Here is a 14,984-nt window from a genome sequence, read left to right as displayed (position 1 = left end):
CTTCCCAATCACAGACGATACAACTGTACACGGTCTGACTAGTTCATTATTTTCATTTCATTTCAAGATTTGAATTTTCTTGAATTTTTTTGATAAAGTTAAATTATACAATGTAACAGAACAAATAGAGCAGAAATGAGGTTTCGAATTTGAAAATTCTCATTTTTATCTCTATCAAAAGTATCCGTTTTTGACGTAGGACTACGTTTTTGTTTACTATGCTGGGACTGGGTAACACTTTGTGAAAACGAAAATAGAAGTGTAACGTTTGAATGAAAGATTTCAAATGCTAATAACTGCTAAACTACTAAACGAAACTGAACAATGTATATGTCGTTAGATAGATAAAATGAGCAGCAATTTTATGGAGAGGGTAAGAGAGCAATTTTATGGAGGGCGTAGGAGGGGGGCTCCCATACAAATGAAACACAAATTTCCTCAAAACTCGAGAACTAATCAAGTAACACGCTGACTTACGTGCCTGTTGCCATTCATGTCAAAAGAGAAGGACCAATGACCAATTTTGATTGCTTAGGAAGAGTACTTTTTCTGATTCTTACACTATATTGGCCGTACAAGTTTCAAAACCATGAAATTTTCTTATTCAAGATCTTATAGCCAACAGCTACCTAACGTCAAACATGCGGTCGGGTTCATAACACAAGCCTTTTGGATTTACACTAACTGTTTGGTCACTATCGCACATCATTTTTAGAGCTATAGCTTAATCAATAATTTTTATTGAGAAAGTTGAAGAAAATTCTTTTCTCATAATAATTTATTTGATAAGAGGCTAAATAATATGATATAGAATTCAAAAAGAACACTCGACAGGGACAAAAGTTAAGCATTCGTATGCAATGAACGGGTTCACGATAATTCAAAATTTTGTTTACAAGCTATTCCCGATTTTGTTTTGGGCGCAATCCAGCTGATAAGATTTGCAGCAGCATGTTTTAGTCCACAATCGCTATCCCCAGCTGGCATCGTTAATGGGACTACAATGAGAATGATTCCCACTTTTCTTGCATTAGATGCAGAGCTCACATGTTGCTACGCATTGTACAAACCATTTGTGGTGGTTTTTGTCATACGGCATAGTACATGTACGTAGACCGACCGACAACAAAACTGCCAATGGCGTGGACTTACAGCTGCCGGTCGGTGGAGTCGCTTGGTAGTTTGCGTATGTGTTTCCAGCTCACTACATCTAATCAAATTATGCTCGTGCCATTTCCATCTCTCTCACCCGTACACTCTTCTCGGTTATTCCATTGCAGGCAAACTGTGATATCCATTTCCATAATCGACATGGCATCGTCATTTGTGAACTGTTCCTACGCGCCTGAAGCGAGTGTTGGTGATGGAACAGCCTTTAATTACTCGGACCGAACTGGCGGCAGCAGTGTGCTGGACGAACGTGACAAAAGGTAGGTACAATGTTTTGTAAGCCTCAGTAATTAACCTCCAAATGGCCAAACAACAATTAATTCAACTGCATCTGCACTCTGCGTACTAAAGTGAAATGTTCCAGTAGTGCGATCGAACATAGCTCGTAAATATAAATGCTTTGAATTCCCTATTTCCAGAATAACACGAACCGGCAGCCTGACAAACCATTCGTTGCTAAACCTACTGGAACAGAAGCACAAATTGCTGGAAGCAATCAACTTGGCGCCACCACCGAAAGGCAACAGCGGTCGGCGCCACTCATCCGACTCGTTTCCGATGATTGAGAATGAAAATTACCAGATTCCTGCGCGTCAGATCAAAAAACCGCCCGGTTTGCAATTGGTTCCTCCGCCCGTCCCGAAACGAACTTTTCAAGGAAAGTTCACTCATCGGCAGGCACAATCCTTCGATGGTCAAAATCGATCCCCCACTGTAGTAACATTTGAAAGTTATTCCCAGCAACCGAAACCCTACTCCCAGTATCGTCCCGATAGAATTTGTCAATCAGCGTTTGATGATCAGACTTTTGGATTTTTTTCTACGAACAAACCCAAAACCATCGCAAACTGCCTGTCCAGTGTGAGCACGACAAGTTTCGACGACATCGGAGATACGGACGATTTCTTGATATTCAACAAGAAGATGTCGTCGATCGAATCAAACCGTTCTTCCAGTGATTCCAACAAATCACAAATAACCATCGACACCGGTTACGTGTCAGCTAACGAAAATGAGCGATCAATTTTCACGACTGCCAACTCAACCAAAGGCCCTTTCCGGAGCAGATTTTCCTCCGAAGACACTCAATCGTCACAGGATAGTTTTCTGTCGTCAGATCTGCATCGAACGGACACAATTGACTCCTTGCAGATGAATGATTCGCCTTTCAGTTTGAAAAAGAACGTCTTTAACTTCGATCCTAAAAGTGGTCAGATGAGAACCCCTACTACGGTCTCTCCCGATAAATTTGACAGTGGTTCAGTTCGCAGTATCGAAAGTAAAACTTCCCGCCGACTGCCAATGGTTCCGGTTCGGAAACAGAACAACGTACCACCTAAAATCCCACCACCTACTTCCATCACCACGCCTCCAGCGTTGCCATCGCGCTCTCAACAAGCATTTGAATCGCGAAAACTACACAAACTGCAACAGCAACAGCAACAACAACAGCTTAATAACGCCATACTAACCCATAAATACAGTGTGGACAACGTTCAAGAGCTGTACAGTCGGCCAACCAACATCCGACGTTCTATACAGAACACACTATCGCTCAATCAGTTGCATCAATCGAAACTGAACCAACGGCAGGATTCTAACATATCTAGCGCCAGCTACTCGGCTACCTCGAGTTCCGGATATAACTGCAAAAACACTGAAGCTCCTCTGCTGCAGCACACATCCAAAATGAATCGCTCAACGATGCGAAGCCAACAGCTTCAGCAGCCAAAACAGCATCAGCAACAAAAACATCAGCAAGAAGCGCAACAACAACAACAACAGCAACAGGAGCAAACCCAGCAGGCGGCGAACAACCAATCGGACGCCATCAAAAGTTCCACAGACAGTCTCAATCCGGCCACAGCACGATCCGTACCACCGCGCGTCAGCATGCGCCAGGACTCGAGCATTTCGAGCGACAGTTTCAGCCAAACCTCCAGTCCGAGCTATAACACCAAAATCATGGAGGCCCCGCTGTTATCGCACGCGGCCAAAATGCCCAAGGTAGCGAAACCGATCGCACGGAACATCGACGAAATCACCAAGGACGTCAACGGAACGGGCTCCGAACAGAACGGATCGTCGGTCATAATCAAGAGCGCGTCAACGCCGGCCAGCTTGCAGACGATCGTGCGCCTGTCCAACGGATCCAATGCATCGCTGCAGGGCAAGGTGAGTCGGGTTTCTGTTGCTTTATCGTGATTATTGAACCTGAAGGGGGGAAAGTTCTCCTCTCTTGAGGAATTTGTTGAATACTTTGTTGCAGTTTTTTAATTTTAAATATGGTTCTAATGCCTTTCATTATGTGAGTACCAAATGTTCTACTTACTTACTTTACTTTTCTGGTACAATTCGAAGTGCCAATTCTATGACGAATTTAGAAGTCGTCTTCACACGGAGTAGCATGTATTTCTTGGACAGCTATTCTCCAATAGCCTCGAATAACCTTAACAATAGGGCACATCTAAGGGCTACGGCGTCCGCGTCTCTACTGGATATTGTCTCCACCGATCGTTATGCCAACATTCTAGCTACGCGGCCAGCTCATTATAGCTGTCTTGCAGTAATTAAGTTTTATGCGGACTTGCATACTTTAGCAATTTTTGCAAAGTTTATGATGAGATCAATCCTTGCATCGGAACAATCAATAATGGCACATATCGGTTTTGATTTCATTAGAAAATCATGATTAATTGGATTCACCATAAATCATTTCGGTTTACTGAATCTTACACTGCCTTGAAATTTATTAGCAGATAGCGATTATTCATAGATAGTTGCTGCCTTTAATCTCTCGGTAATCAGATTCCCCTACCTGCCCTTGCCCATAACAGAAGTTAGCATGGTCCGGATTTTGATTTCGTTGATCGTTTTGTAGATACTTCTCGTATTGTTCCTAGTAAAGCATCCATCTCCGCTAGAATGCAAGTGCTGACCTTTCTTACGACGATTAAGTCTCTTTTCAGCAGCTTGAACCTCTTGATTTGATCTCTCTCCCTACTCTGACACGTCGTAGTAGGACTCAACGGGTGTATTCTGGCTCGGTATTACTCATGTGTCACTTGCTGCCACTCGGACAGGGTCTTTCTAATCTACGCATTAATAAGCTCATCAACTTTCCGTGAGTCCTTCGCAGCAAGTCCCTCCGTTGATAACCGTTGAATTTTCATCCATTTCTTCCTCGTCGTTTCAATTTAAATACATAGGACAACCAGGTGCGAAACTTGGTTGCTACAAAGTAGTGATCCGAACCAACGTTTGGTCTACGAAAGGACAGTACATCTTTGACCGTACCAATCGTCCATGTAGCCGATCTTATAGCAGACCTCTCCATCATGGGGTGTTTCCCGGTGTACTTTTGAATATTTCAAAGAGCAAAATAGGTACTACAAATAACCACACCTTAAAAAATAAGCGTTGAAAAAAAATATAAAAAATATAAAAAAAATATACGTTGAAAAAGAAATCTCCAAAGTATAATTAAATGGTACAAATTTTCCTTAAATCCTACGTTAAGCTTTTCACAAAAATACTTCCACGCCCTGTCGGCAGTTGACCTGAATCTCTGCCATGGCCAATCTATACCTATAAAAATGAATTTCTGTTTGTCTGTCCGTATGTTTATTATAGAATCGAAAACTACTGAACCGAACGGCGTGAAAATTTGCATGTATGGGTTTTTAGGGCCATGAAAGGTTCTTATGATGTTAGAGACCCCTTCCCCCACTAAGAGGAGGGGCTCCCATACGAATCTATACCCATAAAAATGGATTTCTGTCTGTTTATCTCTATGTTCATTATAGAATCGAAAACTACTGAACCGATTGACGTGAAAATTTGCATGTAGTGGTTTCTGAGGTCGGGGCATGTTCTTATGATGGTTGGGGACCTCTCCCCCCACTAAAAGGGGGGGCTCCCATACAAATTTCTGCATAACTCGAGAACTAATCAAGCAAATGGAGCAAAATTTGGCATGTGGTGTTGTAGGAGACAAGATTTTTTTCTATGGTGAATTGAGACCCCTCCTTTCTTTAGGAGAGGGGGCTCCCATACAAATGAGATACAAATTTCCTCATAACTCGAGAACTAATCAAGCAAATGAAACCAAATTTGGCATGTGATGGTTTTTGGAGGCAATTTTTTTTTCTATAGTGCATTGAGACCCCTTCCCTTTTTAGGAGGGGAATTATGACCCCTCCCCCTATAAGAGGGGACACTCCCATACAAATGAAATATTTGTTCGATTTAATTTTCGGCGAAAAACGTCGATTAAATCGAACAAACATTGCGGTGGCGGCGATTATCTGAAATCAACAAATGAAATACAAATTTCCTCATAACTAGAGAACTAGTCAACCAAATGAAACCAAATTTGACATGTTTTGGAGGGCGGAAATTTTTTTTATGATAGTTTTAGGCCCCTTACCCCTGTGGTAGTTTGATACAAACTCTTATACAAATAAAACAGAAATTTTTGCGTAACTTAAAAACTAATCGAACTAGAGAAATTTTAGACTCTTCCATAAAACATTAGTCAATAACAAGATCACCAAAAACTATCAATAGTAACACTAGATGATTCAGGGCGAGACGTGTTTCCGGTAGCCCGCCGTCGGAAGCGCCAGCCAATGCAGGGGCAGCCCCCTCGCAGAGATCACATCTATCTAGGCTGCGCATCTATAACCCCTGCGAAATGATACTTTCCACGAAAACATTTTTCGTGAAATGGTACATCCCGTGTAAGGTTTTTCGCGAAATGGTATTCCGCGAAACTCTATATTCCGCTTTATGGTCAACTGAGAAGTGGTGACCCGAAGTTTGTCGGGTCAGCTAGTGAAAAGATAAATGTCAGCATGTTGTTCAACTCTTTCGTGGCCTTGGCCATCAGCGGGTTTTCCTTTTTGGTTCAGAAATTATGTTTCTGGTTTGCCCAAACATTTTCTATCGGCCGCAGCCAGGGGACGCTGGAAGGATTGACGGTGTTCGGTACCATGTCTATCTTCAAAAGGTTTAACTCGTCCAGTGTGATGAGTTGACCTACTGTATGACTCCCCGTTCACTGCAAGCCCCGAACAAAAGAACAATAGCTTGGACATCGGTACCATTGTCAGCTGGTGATTGTCAGCCACACGGGAACTTGATGCGGGATAAATATTTGGTGGTGGACGTGAAGTACCCGGTCCCCTGCCTGTCGTTCCCGGCCAAGATCAAGTAAGCCTGGCGTCTTCCATTATGACCACAACGTCGTCGTGCCTCGCCGGAAAGATGTTATTTACCTACATCTTCAGCCCCTCCTTCTGGGTGATTACCTGCCGCCGAGACACGTTCGGTTGTTTTTCGTGGAAAATGAGTTTCGGTATACTACTTTACCGGGGTTGCGATACCTACATCCCGCCGATGGATGTGCCATCCTAGGTATAGCTAGCGCGATGCAGCGTTTCATATTCAGCCGCTCGCTCCGAGGTAGACGCTGTTAGAACCGCCCTTTACCTGGGGGACAGGCGTTCAAGTTTGCACCTTCTAGTTTAGCTGTTCCAGTATGTACATGAAGAATTACCAGGTATGGCCATTGAACGTCATAGTTTGGCTTAGGAGGCGTTAAGTAGGACAGTTCTCGGGCGACCGGAACAAGGTGTACCTTCGACATTCTCGCTTTTCTCTAGAAGTGAGGGGATGTTGTAAACGCCGGATAACTGGCGAACATGAAGTGCCTTACGATACTTTGTTCGTACTGTCAGCACCAATACAAAGAGAATGGGTTGGACATTATCTCCGTATTGGTGCTGACAGTACGAACAAAGTATCGAGCGTAGTTACTTGACTGTTTTCGTTTGTTTTGACAAGATCTGACGACAACGATGTCTAAGAAGTGCCGACAGTCGGTCAAAACGTGGTCGATCTGTGTTTTTGTCTTAGTTTGTGGTCTCAAAGTGTAATTTTGTAGGATTTTGTGCTGGCAGAGGGTACTACGTACTGCCACGTTCTTGGAAGTCGCGAAATCTATGAGTTTTACAGTGATTTCGCTGGTCAGCTGGCGCACGCCGGTATGTATTCTTCCTCCTGGATTGCCTGAACGTTCAAATCTCCGATGACAATCTTGTCTTCATCGGAACTTCATCGTACATTGATGATGCTTATGGTGAAAAACCGGCCCGTGATTCTCAATCTGCACGTTCGAGAACTGATTGTCCCTGTATTTTTTGCCAAGGACCTAATCCAAGTTCAGTTCTATTTTTTGCGCTGGTCTTTTCGGATTGTTCCGGCTGAATTTCCTTATTTTTTGCGTACAGGTTTTTATAAGGGTGTCTTGCAGAGCCTGCGGCGCTAATTCCCTGTCTCGCCATCTTACTTACTTACTTAATTATTCAGCCGAGAACCGGGTGGCTCTTGCCGTATCAAGAATTCCTCTCCATTGTACTCGGTCCTGGGCTACTCGTCACCAATTCGTTGTGCGTCTCGACACACGCAAGTCGGCTTCAACCTGGTCGATCCATCTAGCACATTGAGCCCCTCTATTCCTGGTGCCGTAGGGGTTCTTGAAGAGAACGGATTTCACTACACAGTCGTCCGGCATTCTTGCGACGGGGTCGGCCCACCGTAGTCTCCCAACTTTCGGCAGCTGTACGATGGGAATCTCTTCAAGCAGTGCCTGTAGCTCGTGATTCATACGTCTCCGCCACTATCCGCTTTCCGTTTGTACTCCGCCAAAAATAGTCTGCAAAACGTTTCGTTCAAAAACGGCAAGTGCACGTATGTCTTCCGTAAGCAAAGTTACTGTCTCAAGTCCGTAGAGGACTACCGGTCTTATTAGCGTTTTTACATCGTCAGCTTTGTGCGGCGGCGTATGCTCCTAGATCGAAACGCCTTGCGGAGGGAAAAGTAGGCTCGATTTCCAGCTTGAATGCGTCGTTGGATCTCCTTACTCGTATTGTTGTCAGCGGTAACCAGAGATCCCAAATATACGAACTCATCAACCACTTCCAGTTCATCGCCGTCAATAGTCACTGTCCGTGGGAGGCAAACACTACTTTCTCGGGAGCCTTTTCCTACCATATATATGGTTTCCGAAGCATTCATTTGTAGCCCTATCCTCCTAGCCTCCGTTTTTAGTCTGGCGTAGACTATCGTAGACGTTGGCGTAGGCTATCTCGCCATCACATCACTGTTTACAGTTCCGCACTAGCGTTATGGCGTTGATAGGCCTTGCCTAACATGAAGTTCAGATGCCCTTTTGAACCGTTCCTAAAGGGTGTCCCACATCAAATTGCACCACGGAAGAAACGCTGTAGAAAATTACCCAATTGACCGATTCTTTTCAAACTTTCAGACAACAGAATATATCCCATTAGTAAGCTTTTGGCATATTTGTTTCATTCAACTTCAATACCATAACCGTATGCTCACATCTTACGCTTAACTCCACTCAAAAAGTTTTGTATAACCTAGCTGCAGCTTTATCTGTACGGAGATCCACTTTTTCTTCATGTCCTCCTCGGACTTGACCTCTTCGGGATGCTTCCGTAGTGCCTGCTTTATAATAGCCTAGTATTTTTCGATGGACCTTAGTTCAGGTGCGTTGGTGACGTGCAATTTGATGTGGGACACCTTTTAATGCGGAAAGTAGATACTCAGAAGTTCGAAAAAGACTTGTCTGAATGATTGCCGCATTCGAGTCTATGGCCCTTTCCTTACTTTTAAAAAGTTTGGCAGTAATGCTGTCACTTTTCACTACTTTCTTTAATTCAAGGTCGTTTTTGGTTACTTTCGGACTTTTACGAAGTCTTCCCTTCATGATGGCCTCAAATTTCTCGATAGCACGAAGTTCCGAGGTTTTCTATGAGTTATCCTCTTTTTGGGTACGATGTTTATGTACCAGTCTAAGACAGACCGGGTATAGCGACAGGGAACCAAATCCGACCAAAACAACGCTGTGCCTATGTGAGATTTCAAGGCACACAGAAGTCGTTTTTGAAAACATTTGTTCTTATAGATTTGTCCGTTGAGAGGCCCTGATGTGATAAATGACTGTCTCATTTTGCCACAAACGCTTGCCAGGAAAAAAATTGTTTAGCGAATTTCGACAGCTTTTTTCTCTGCACATTCTAGGAAACCGCGTGGTAACGTAATATTCCTAAACCGGCAATTGTTTGGTGTTGGTTATAAAGTTGGTTCCATCATCCATCACAAAACAACACGACTTTGTGAGCCACTTCCTGTACAGTTTCTTTGCACAAGTTTTGACAGCCGTATGGCTCCGGTTCGGTACTGTGTGAACTTTATATATGTGTAGTTCATAATGTGTCTTTTTTGAATAAAACAAACAGAAGCTGTTCCGGGTAGGCAGAAAAACACAGATTCTTTTTAGCGTAATGCTTTAAGCTGAAATGGGTATTATAATCATGTAATATTTCGTAGTGATATATTATTTTACTTACAAATTCTGTGCGCGATTATATTTAGCTACCCGAAACAATGGGTGTACTGGAGACGATAGTAACTCTGTAGCTGAAAATATATGTGTAAATTTTATGCAACTTTTGATGTAATATTGAACTACAACCTCCTATAGAGCACAATTACTTAATTGAAAACTAGTTTAACTAGCAATTGACGGTCGTATCCACTGTCGCGGCTCTACAACGATTAATATAGAGAATTCGATTATTTGCCTCGAGAACACTATTTATAGCTCTTACCGATGTACTATCATTGTGAACTTGCTATTGAATAAATTTATACGAAAGAATTATTTAAGTAAATTAATTACTAACTTCTGTACTCGGATTTCGCGCTACTTATGAAGTGAATTTTATCTCTCTCCTCACTTTACTTATCAAGTTAGACTTCCGTTCGATCAATAACGGTCGTTTTATCTCTTCGTCTCAGCTCGTTATAATCAAGGGTTGCATTCGTTGATCAAGGTTGCCAGATGGGCTGCTGTAGTGGCAACAGAAGCTTTCGCCTTCTAAATCTAAATGTCTAATCTGTTGTGCCGCAATTCCTGCCGGTACCACCCTTTAGTTTGACCATAGTTAGTGCAACTGCAGACAAACGTGAACAAACAGATCAAACAAGTTTGGTGTTGCTTTTCAAAATTTAGTTGCAGCTTCACAGGAAGAATATTCCTATAGATTCCAGTAATTTTAACATAACGTTCGAATCAAATTGCTTACCAATTGTAAACCAACAGGTGAGTAATCCTGAAATAAATTCAGATTCCTAGCTTCCCATTTTACTTCTCATATAGATTTTTACCGCCAAGAATTGCTGTAGAAAATTTATCGACTAACCATATATTACTCGCACGTTGTGTCACTTTACTTTCACGCGAAATGTGGTAATCGAAACAATCCTAAATAAATGTTATTTCCATCCAATGAATTTTCTCCATACCTTTTACTTTATATTGCATCCAAACAAATCACGTTACTTTACTTATGCTGACAGTAATTTATTTCTTCAGCTCTAGTAACACTTTCTTCGCAGTGGGTTTAGTACGGGGTACGCTTTAAAACATTTTACCTCACGATTTTGAAATAAAACATTATTTGATTAAAAGAGCAAAAGAATTTTTCTAAAAAAAACGAAAATCGAAATTAGCACATCTTTGGTACCACATCAATCTGTAAAACTTAAAATTGCATAGGTATTGGCGCAAAAAAACTGTGACTTAAAATCGATAAAAGATAATTGTTTGATTTTTTTTAACAAGCTGAGCTCGTGGTTTAATGGGAAAGAATGATCAAAAGAAGTAGTTTATACTGAATTTTTAGTATAAGTAACGGTCACACTCTTCGACCATTTTCAGAAACTGAAGGTTCTAAAATCGAAAAAAATCGCCAGCCGTTGCCCGCGCGGTAGCAGTTGGAATTTCCGCATCGCCCAGATCGGCATCAATATCGTTCTGCTGGCTCTGCTGGGACTCAGTGCGATGATCTACACCAAGATGAATCCCACCACGACGACCACAACCACGACGCTTGAGACGGTCGTACGGACCGTGCATAATCGAACGCCTTCGGTCGAATCGACCATCGCCCCCTACAAAGTGGACCGAAATCCGGCACCCGGAGTTTGCCTTCCTGTGATCGTCAAGTTCTGCCAGCAGCACAAAATTCCCTACAACTATACCGTGTTTCCCAACTACATCGGACATTTCGGCCAGCCGGAAGCGCAAATGGTAAGTAGTCGTCTGTCCGTCTCGATTTTTGTGTTTTGTTCTTGTCCCGGTGGGTGGAAGGGGGACTCAGCCAACCTGTTACTTACTGGTTGTGTTTATGGTTGCTGGCGCGTACACTCTCACTTAACCAGAGCGATGATTTCCAGGAAATTGATCTGTTCGAGGCGCTGGTCGACGTCCAATGCTATGAGCTTGTGCCACTGTTCTTATGTTCTCTGTTTGTGCCTAAATGCGGTATCACCGGGACGACGGTACCGCCTTGTCAGAGTCTATGTACTGGTAAGTTAACCGTAGTAGGCTAATGGTGTTGGTCTTGAACATCTGCAATGCGATTTTTTTTCCGCAGAAACTATGAGACGATGTAGCTTCTTCTTCGATGTTTTTGGACTGGAACTGCCGGAGTATCTTCGGTGTCCGATTTTTAGTGATGCTATTTCTGACCAGGAAGAGTGTGTTGGGATGGCCGAATACAAGGAGTCGTTGTTGCGCGCTAGAAGACCGGTAAGCTGTTCCGGGTTTTTGTGTGATGAGCGGCGCTGCATACCGAGTGATTGGCGCTGCGACGGTCACGTCGACTGTCAGGATCAAACGGATGAGTCGCACTGCGATTTTTGTGGTGATAATGCAATCCATTGCGGTGATGGACGATGCATGAGTCAGAAGCATATGTGTGACGGTATTCAGGATTGCCCGTATGGTCAGGATGAAAGAAATTGTAGTAAGTATAGCAGTTGATAGTCTCTAATGGTAATTTTGAATAAGATTAAATTTGCTTTCATCATAGTTCGTTTGAGTGAGCGGAATGGTGACTTAGGACGAGGTACTTTAGAAGTATATAAAGGTGATATGAAACAGTGGGCTCCAGCTTGCGTGAAAAACTGGGATCCGGCCACTTCGCCAACGTTAATATGTTCAATGCTTGGTTATAGCTCGGTCAACTCCAGCCGGACTACAATGAGAGGTTCTAACAGAACGCTCGTCGGCACCAAAGATGCTTCGTCTATGTGGCGAATGTATCAGAAAAAGCACACCAACATGATCAAGGAATTCAACAGCTGTGACATTAATTCAAGATATCCGGTAGCAGAGTTAACCTGCTCTAACTACGGTAAGTCGGAAAGTAAATCAAACCTTCCACTCCCTACATTTACGTTTGGTTATAGAATGCGGAAAAGTTCCCAACAAAAAATACTTTAAGCCTCAAACACGTATAGTGGGTGGAACTTCTTCCAAGCCCGGTGATTGGCCCTTCATAGCGGCAATACTCGGTGGCCCAGAGGAGATATTCTATTGTGCCGGTGTTTTGATTGCAGATCAGTGGGTTCTGACTGCCTCTCACTGTATTGGAAAGTAAGTCCACCGGTAAACAGTTCTCGGAAGACCAACAGTATGTAACCTGTCTCTCTCTCTCTCTCATCCACAGCCACACAATGAGAAATGTTAACGATTGGACAATCCAGCTGGGAATCACAAGACGTCACTCACACGCATACTACGGCCAACGGGTGAAGGTCAAAACGGTGATTCCACACCCAATGTACAATCTGTACATTCCGCACGACAACGATATCGCACTGTTCCAGGTAGGTACGGCCAAAGTTTGGACTGCCGAAGTTAGCAATTGCCCATGGTTTATGTATCAGAAGTTCGCTCACTCACTCCCTCACCTAACCACGTTTTGAACTTTGTTTTCTCGCCCATCCAAAACAAGCTCGCCACCCGGGTCGCTTTCCACGAACATTTACTTCCGGTTTGTCTTCCACCACCACACATCCGTGAGCTGCTGCCCGGAACAAACTGCACCGTCGTGGGCTGGGGCAAACGCGAGGATAGCTGTGAGTATTTATGCTTTCTTTGAAATCGACTTTCTGTCCTGCTGCGTGGTTTTTTCATTTATTTTCTTTTATGACATCATGGATTATTATAGTAAGCATCTAGTAAACAAGTTTGTACTGAACTGACTGTACCGACAATATAAAATATGTTGAAATAATTCCATACACATTAAAAAATTTATAAAATCATCTTGTACATTCACAAAGTATATTGTGGCAGGTGTTTCGGAACGAACCGTAATCACAAAACGAAGGAAACGGAAACTTACCCAAATTTGGGTTTGGAAAAAGAGTTCTATTCAACCTCTTTGTTCAACTCGCTTTGTCGTTACATTTTCGTATTGGTGATGGTGGCTGAAATCCGGAGCCTTTCGCTGTGCCACAGTATCACCATGCTAGAAAGTTAAAAATAAGAATAAGACGACAATGCCTAAGATGAGCATAAACCCAAGCCGGCCGGCCAGCCGATCCGTAATGCGGTTCCTCCAGAACCGCTTTTCATTCGATTGTGAACGGTGCCTCGTTTAGTTGACTGAAATCCAATTTCCGGATTGCATATTTTGCTTTCCCTGTTTCCGAATATAGGTTTCCATTGTGTGCCGGGGCTTCGCACATCCAGTGAGTGTCTAATCTCGTTGAAAATGAATCAATCGGACGAGAATGCTGCGACGGTTGGTTGGTATTGGTTTGCGAAGGAAACTCATTACACACCTGGTCACAATGCTACGGTCTTTTCTAGAATAATTTTAACAACAATTTGATTTCTGTTTCTGAAAATCTTTTTGATGCACTAAATTTTCATCAAAACGAGTTTCAAAGCCGCTACTAAGCTGAGATTCGAACACCCTCTTGCTTGTTAGGCCATGCATACGATTATGACGAATTAATTAATTTGCATCGCATTCGTTTTTCAGCGCTGCCTAATGGAGTGACATACGAGCCCGCGCTAAACGAGGTGAATGTTCCTATCCTTAACCGAGACCTGTGCATCGAATGGCTTGAAAACCTCAACGTAACGGAGGGAATGATTTGCGCCGGTTACCAAGAGGGTGGCCGCGATGCCTGTCAGGTAATTAACAATCAAAAGCTCATTAATTCGGCGAACCCAGCATTTTCCACACACACACAACTGTCCGTAAAGATTTTTAAATTTTTAACTCTCACACATTGGTTATGTTTACTTTAAAGGGTGATTCCGGTGGACCACTTCTCTGTCCGTATCCGAACGAGAAGGATCGATGGTTTGTTGGTGGTATCGTTTCGTGGGGCGTTCGTTGTGCCCATCCTAAGCTGCCCGGAGTATATGCCAACGTGCCGAAATTCATACCATGGATTTTGGCTCAGATTAACAATCATTCGGTGTTGCAAACGGACACTATCGGTCGATAGGGGGAACAGAGCAGAGCGCATCGTCGGTTGGTAAGTCATCAGGGGCGCAAATAAACCAAGAATTAAGAAACAGCTTATATACATCGAGGGAAATTATTTCACGTAAGTGAAATAAGTAGGTAGTGATCAACAAGTGACAATAAATTTGCTATATTGGCAACCGTTTTAAAGTGGAAAAAAGGACAATAAGATCAGACTAACCTATTCTAAAGAAACGATAAAATTGGTGTTATTTTATATTGATATAGGAACTACGGAAAGACGTAATGAACTGTTGACAGTAGCAGAAACTTTTGCCTCTAGGCGTTCAATCCGCTGTAAGATTGAAAAACTTCAAACTGTATATTCCTGTGGATCGCAAAAAATGACGTAGTGTACGACTGTATTACATTACAGAACCAGATGAT

At 42.9% G+C, this 14,984-nt stretch overlaps 1 protein-coding gene across 1 annotated transcript; it reads left to right on the top strand.

The window, feature by feature from the left end:
• Positions 1–1,311: 1,311 nt before the first annotated feature.
• Positions 1,312–14,577, top strand: LOC128737595 (uncharacterized). The gene is made up of 11 exons (XM_053832267.1): positions 1,312–1,430; positions 1,590–3,345; positions 10,982–11,353; positions 11,500–11,632; positions 11,700–12,071; positions 12,138–12,461; positions 12,517–12,703; positions 12,777–12,936; positions 13,065–13,188; positions 14,103–14,257; positions 14,377–14,577. Exons 1-11 carry the CDS (start codon positions 1,312–1,314, stop codon positions 14,575–14,577), a joined length of 3,903 nt encoding a protein of 1,300 aa, XP_053688242.1.
• The last annotated feature ends 407 nt before the right edge of the window (positions 14,578–14,984 follow it).

Source organism: Sabethes cyaneus, chromosome 2, assembly GCF_943734655.1.
Source record: "Sabethes cyaneus chromosome 2, idSabCyanKW18_F2, whole genome shotgun sequence".
Taxonomy (NCBI): domain Eukaryota; kingdom Metazoa; phylum Arthropoda; class Insecta; order Diptera; family Culicidae; genus Sabethes; species Sabethes cyaneus.
This window is presented reverse-complemented; position numbering and strand designations above follow the sequence as displayed.